This window comes from Anomaloglossus baeobatrachus, chromosome 7 (assembly GCF_048569485.1).
Source record: "Anomaloglossus baeobatrachus isolate aAnoBae1 chromosome 7, aAnoBae1.hap1, whole genome shotgun sequence".
NCBI lineage: Eukaryota > Metazoa > Chordata > Amphibia > Anura > Aromobatidae > Anomaloglossus > Anomaloglossus baeobatrachus.
This window is the reverse complement of record NC_134359.1, coordinates 16,072,060-16,078,059: the sequence shown is the minus strand read 5'-3', so window position 1 is coordinate 16,078,059 and position 6,000 is coordinate 16,072,060. Positions and strand designations below refer to the sequence as shown.

Here is a 6,000-nt window from a genome sequence, read left to right as displayed (position 1 = left end):
GCGTTTGATGCACAAACCTTCCTCCGGAAATAAGTAGATTTTCATTAAACTAGATCCTCATGCATGATGAGATCTGTAGGGAACCTCCCATCATATGTGGTAAATTGCAAACACTAGACCATCAGGGACAATGATGCCCTCACTAGAACAATGGGCGCTACGAGGCTCCAAACTATGACATTTCTACTGGAATATTAGGAAAGAAGAGCTGCCCTGGTCCATGGGGAGAATCACATTGGTCACCAGGATGTCCACTAGCCCATCAGGGACGAGAACGCCCCACACAGGATTATCAGAGAGAACTGTCAGGCATCTATTTAAGCAACTAATATAAGTAACATTAGGTGCTCCCCTCTCCCCTCTCTCCTCTCCCCTCTCTCCTCTCTCCTCTCTCCCCTCTCTCCTCTCCCCTCTCCCCTCTCTCCTCTCTCCTCTCCCCTCTCTCCTCTCCCCTCTCCCCTCTCTCCTCTCCCCTCTCCCCTCTCTCCTCTCTCCTCTCCCCTCCCCCTCTCCCCTCTCTCCTCTCCCCTCTCACCTCTCACCTCTCCCCTCTCCCCTCTCCCCTCTCCCCTCTCCCCTCTCACCTCTCACCTCTCCCCTCTCCCCTCTCCCCTCTCCCCTCTCCCCTCTCCCCTCTCCCCTCTCCCCTCTCCCCTCTCCCCTCTCCCCTCTCTCCTCTCTCCTCTCTCCTCTCTCCTCTCCCCTCTCCCCTCTGTTTTGGAGCAGTTTCCATATGATCCGAGCTACAGGAACATAATGGGGGTTATTTGAATGAAACAGACAAACACGTATTAGTTCATTTATTCTTTTATTGAATTCACTGTATGACACAGAACTCCAGACATCTGCTCATAATCCACAAGGTCTGTACTTTACATGTGCTGTACTCTGCACACAGTCAGCATGCATTGTACTCCGCACACAGTCCGCATGCGCTGTTCTCTGCACACAGTATGCGCTGTACTCTGCACACAGTCAGCATGCGCTGTACTCTGCAGTCAGCATGCGCTGTACTCTGCACACAGTCAGCATGCGCTGTACTCCGCACACAGTCCGCATGTGCTGTACTCTGCACACAGCATGCGTTGTACTCCGCACACAGTCCGCATGCGCTGTTCTTTGCACACAGTATGCGCTGTACTCTGCACACAGTCAGCATGCGCTGTACTCTGCACACAGTCAGCATGCGCTGTACTCTGCAGTCAGCATGCGCTGTACTCTGCACACAGTCAGCATGCTCTGTACTCCGCACACAGTCATCATGCGCTGTACTCTGCAGTCAGCATGAACTGTACTCTGCACACAGTCAGCATGCGCTGTACTCTGCACACAATCAGCATGCGCTGTACTCTGCACATAGTCCGCATGCGCTGTACTCTGCACACAGTCAGCATGCGCTGTACTCTGCACACAGCATGCGCTGTACTCTGCACATAGTCCGCATGCGCTGTACTCTGCACACAATCAGCATGCGCTGTACTCTGCACATAGTCCGCATGCGCTGTACTCTGCACACAGTCAGCATGCGCTGTACTCTGCACACAGTCAGCATGCGCTGTACTCTGCACACAGTCAGCATGCGCTGTACTCCGCACACAGAGCGCATGCGCTGTACTCTGCAGTCAGCATGCGCTGTACTCTGCACACAGCATGCGCTGTACTCCGCACACAGTCCGCATGCGCTGTACTCTGCAGTCAGCATGCACTGTACTCCGCACACAGTCCGCATGCGCTGTACTCTGCACATAGTCAGCATGCGCTGTACTCCGCACACAGTCAGCATGCGCGGTACTCTGCACACAGTCAGCATGCGCTGTACTCTGCACAGAGTCAGCATGCGCTGTACTCCGCACACAGTCCGCATGCGATGTACTCTGCAGTCAGCATGCGCTGTACTCTGCACACAGCCAGCATGCGCTGTACTCCGCACACAGTCCGCATGCGCTGTACTCTGCAGTCAGCATGCGCTGTACTCTGCACACAGCATGCACTGTACTCCGCACACAGTCCGCATGCGCTGTACTCTGCAGTCAGCATGCACTGTACTCCGCACACAGTCCGCATGCGCTGTACTCTGCAGTCAGAATGCGCTGTACTCTGCACACAGTCCGCATGCGCTGTACTCTGCAGTCAGCATGCACTGTACTCTGCACACAGTCAGCATGTGCTGTACTCTGCACACAGTCAACATGCGCTGTACTCGCACACAGTCCGCATGCGCTGTACTCCGCACACAGTCCGCATGCGCTGTACTCCGCACACAGTCCGCATGCGCTGTACTCCGCACACAGTCCGCATGCGCTGTACTCCGCACACAGTCAGCATGCGCTGTACTCGCACACAGTGCACATGCGCTGTACTCCGCACACAGTCCGCATGTGCTGTACTCCGCACACAGTCCGCATGCGCTGTACTCCGCACACAGTCAGCATGCGCTGTACTCCCCTCTGTTCCTCGTACAGTAGTTGTAGGTTTTATTAGCACCATTTAATTATTAAATGGAAAGTGAAACAAACAGTTTGGGATAGAGTGAAACAAAAAAAATGTTTTGTTTTGGGGGAGTTTGTTTTTGGGGCATTAAATGTGCAGTAAACAGGACGTGATCGCCTTATTCTATAGACCAGTACGATTAAAGTGATGCCAAATCCTTATAGTTTGTTTTCCACATGGTCACTTTTTTTTTAAAGTCTGCCAATGTGTGATTTTTCCCTATTTGCATTTTATAAGGGGGGAACATTTTCTTTCTATATTTTTCTAAAAACTGCAAAAAAAAATCATTCTGGAACGTTTCACTATGGAACTTGCCCATACATTGATGTGATCGCTTCTATGAAACCCCGCAGGACTGAAAAGTGTAATATAATCTGTGGGGGTCTCCATCAGACCCTCAGTTATCAGTAATACCTATTAGCACAGCGATCACGTCAAGGAAGAAAACAATGCTATCGGGAGGGGATAGAGCGGGAGCCGTGTTTTTTTTTTTTAACTATTTAGATGAAGGGGTCAATGACTGACATCTAAAGGGTTAAACTGCAAGTTTGGGGCTATTCGGACCCCCGCAACCGTAGCAGACTAAAGCCCCCTACCGATCATTATAAACACCACCTACTCTATTTATGCTTTTAGTACGTATATGTTACATTTATTTATTTTGGGGCTTATTTGAATTTTACTTTTTATTTTATTTATTCACCTAATTTCAATTTTTGATTTTTTTTTTTAAGAAAAAGAGATAATTGATAATTTCCTTTTTAAATATTAGTTGATGTTTATAGAAAATATAAGATATTACCCTATAAAACCCTTCCTGTATTAACTATTACTTTTCAGTTATTTTGTTTTTTTTTAATTGATACTTATTTGTAAACTTTTGTTTTCTGTTTATATAATGTATCCCTTTTAAGAAAGAACATTCTGAAAGTTTACTGTTGACATATATCAGCCCAATTAGACTCTGCAGGTCACTCCCGCTGCAGGCGATCCCAGCGGTCATGTGATCAGTCATATGTCCGATAGCGTCTGCCACCGATCCATAAGTGTTTGTGAAAATAGACAGGACGGAGCTGGTGAACGAGACTTCTGTGTATAAGAACCCGACAGCCTCCGACCATGAAATGTGAGATATTTAAAAAAAAAAAAATCCAGATCTTCCTTTATTTTTCATCCATTATCCGCATTGTGTCCTGAAGATCGGAAGACAGTGAAATTCCTTTAATCCAGAATTCAATAATCTGAGTTTCCAATGAGTCAGTCTTTAAAAACCGTCCCCAGCTCCATGTTATCTGGATTATTTTGCAGAATTAAAAGTGCTAGAACTGCGACAAGGTGTAACCCCTTTGTGGGGCGCTGGAGGTGATGGCGCCTAATTGCACAATTTTTGCAGAAGGTTAGAGATGTCCAGCGCTGATTATTCTTATCAATTTTAACCATCGTGTCACCGGCAGTTTACATATCCACCACAAGATGGCGCCACTGAAACATGGCGGCGTGGCCCGGACGTCTTGCCATCGCCTCTGTTACTTTTTCAGAGGGAAGGTCTCAGTCCGAACAGTCCAGAGTCCTGCGCTCTCCTTACTGTGTCCCCGGAGGATTGCCGGAGTCCTCTGGTAATCCGTATGAAAACTGAATGTGTCGGCCAAAGGACAGAATTTCGGCTCCGTGGGCGAGACAGCAGGTCCAAAGCTGTAGAGGGGAATATGATCCACAAGGGTTAACTTGAACATTTCGACTGTCACCCCAAATAACTTCACAGCTCTAAACAATCCTCTGCAAGCGAAAAAGCCCAGACTGACACATTGTAGCAGAAATATGCAGCGACTCATTAGCTCACAGAGCGTTGTCCGGACCGGACACAATGCTTCCACTTATTCGCTGAGAGGAGGACGCAATAAACAGGGTTACTGCCTCCAAAATGGAACAACAGCGTTTTTATTCAATGACAGCAATAAGAGATCTTGGAAACGACTTGCAACACGATTGTTACATTTAAGTTAGCATTTTGCAGGTTGTCAGGATCACTGCTTGCTGTCAGTAAATGGAACATTCTTCTCATCTAGCGGCAGAAATCCCTCCATAAACCTCACAGCTGCCATTTAGCTGCTGCTGAATCCATTGTAGACAATCTTTGCAGTAGAAATCTCTGCCCTGCGCTGATCTGTTACAATGTATCAGTGCAGATAAATCAGTGAGGGGTCCAGAATATTCAACTCTCAAAGAATCCTACAGTCCAGCTACAAACTGTCAGCATAGACTATTCCCATTCACTGACTGCAGCAGGGATAGTGACAATGCCTAATCTGCACCGCCCGCGCTCCACCCGCATGACCAGAACTGCCCGGGACTAAAACGCCAAAAATTGCATTGAGCAAAAATGTTACAATTTTTCAGTGTTTTACATCAGAAATCTGCCATAAACACTTTGTTTAATTGGCCCCGAATTTCTGTGTTTATAGTTTTACCACGTCTTTTACTCACCAGGTAAAGTGTGAAGACGCCATAAAGAAGAAGAATGATCCCGACCACCACATACAGCGCGGTGTAGTACACAGACGGGATGTACACAACCACAAAGTACAGGTTAATGGCGATGATCAACACAGTGAGGAGAATGGCGACTACTTTACTGATTCTGCAGAGACACAAGGAAGAAGATTAGAAAAGACACGTGGGGTTAAGGGCGCTTTACACGCCGCAATATCACTATCGACATCGCTAGCGAGCGTACCTGCCCCTGTCAGTTGTGCGTCATGGGCAAATCGCTGCCCGTGGCGCACAACATCGTTTACACCCGTCACACGGACTTACCTTCCCTGCGACGTCGCTCTGGTCGGTGATTTGTCTCCTTTCTAAGGGGGAGGTGCGTTCGGCGTCACAGCGGCGTCACTAAGCAGCTGCCCAATAGCAGAGGAGGGGCGGAGATGAACGGCCGTAACATGCCACCCACCTCCTTCCTTCCGCATTGCCGGTGGACGCAGGTAAGGAGATGTTCGTCGTTCCTGCGGTGTCACACACAGCGATGCATGCTGCCGCAGGAACGACGAACAACCAGCGGCATGCACAATCACCGACATTATGATAAGGAGCGACGTGTCAACGATCAACGATTTTTGACGTTTTTGCAATCATTAATCGTCGCTCCTATGTGTCACACGCTGTGATGTCGCTAATGACGCCGGATGTGCGTCACTAACAGCGTGACCCTGACGATATATCGTTAGTGATGTCGCAGCGTGTAAAGCCCCCTTTAGAGTGCAGCTAATATACAGTGTGTCCACCCATATCCTGTCCACCGCCATTAACTTGAGAACGGCAGCAGCTATAGGCATAGAAGTGGTATCTAGGTATAGTAAAGTAGCCATGCGCTACGCAATGAAATCACCTATAGCGCCACCTGGTGGAAAACAACAGAGTTAGCATTTATATCTTGAAAACGGAACGAGACAGAGAAAAAAAGTGAATTACAAAGTTGTAGGGCATCATCAATTCAATACGAATCCACAC

The 6,000-nt window shown here is 48.1% G+C and overlaps 1 protein-coding gene across 1 annotated transcript in view; it reads right to left on the bottom strand.

Annotated features, from left to right (window-relative positions):
- Nucleotides 1-824: 824 nt before the first annotated feature.
- SLC11A1 (solute carrier family 11 member 1) overlaps nt 825-6,000 on the bottom strand; it is a 51,408-nt gene continuing 46,232 nt past the window's right edge. The window contains exons 14-15 of the mRNA XM_075317070.1: nt 4,975-5,128; nt 825-4,182 (exon numbers count right to left, since the gene is read on the bottom strand). Coding sequence (XP_075173185.1) covers nt 4,072-4,182; nt 4,975-5,128 — 265 coding nt within the window. The 3' untranslated portion in view covers nt 825-4,071. The remainder of the gene's footprint in view (nt 4,183-4,974; nt 5,129-6,000) is intronic.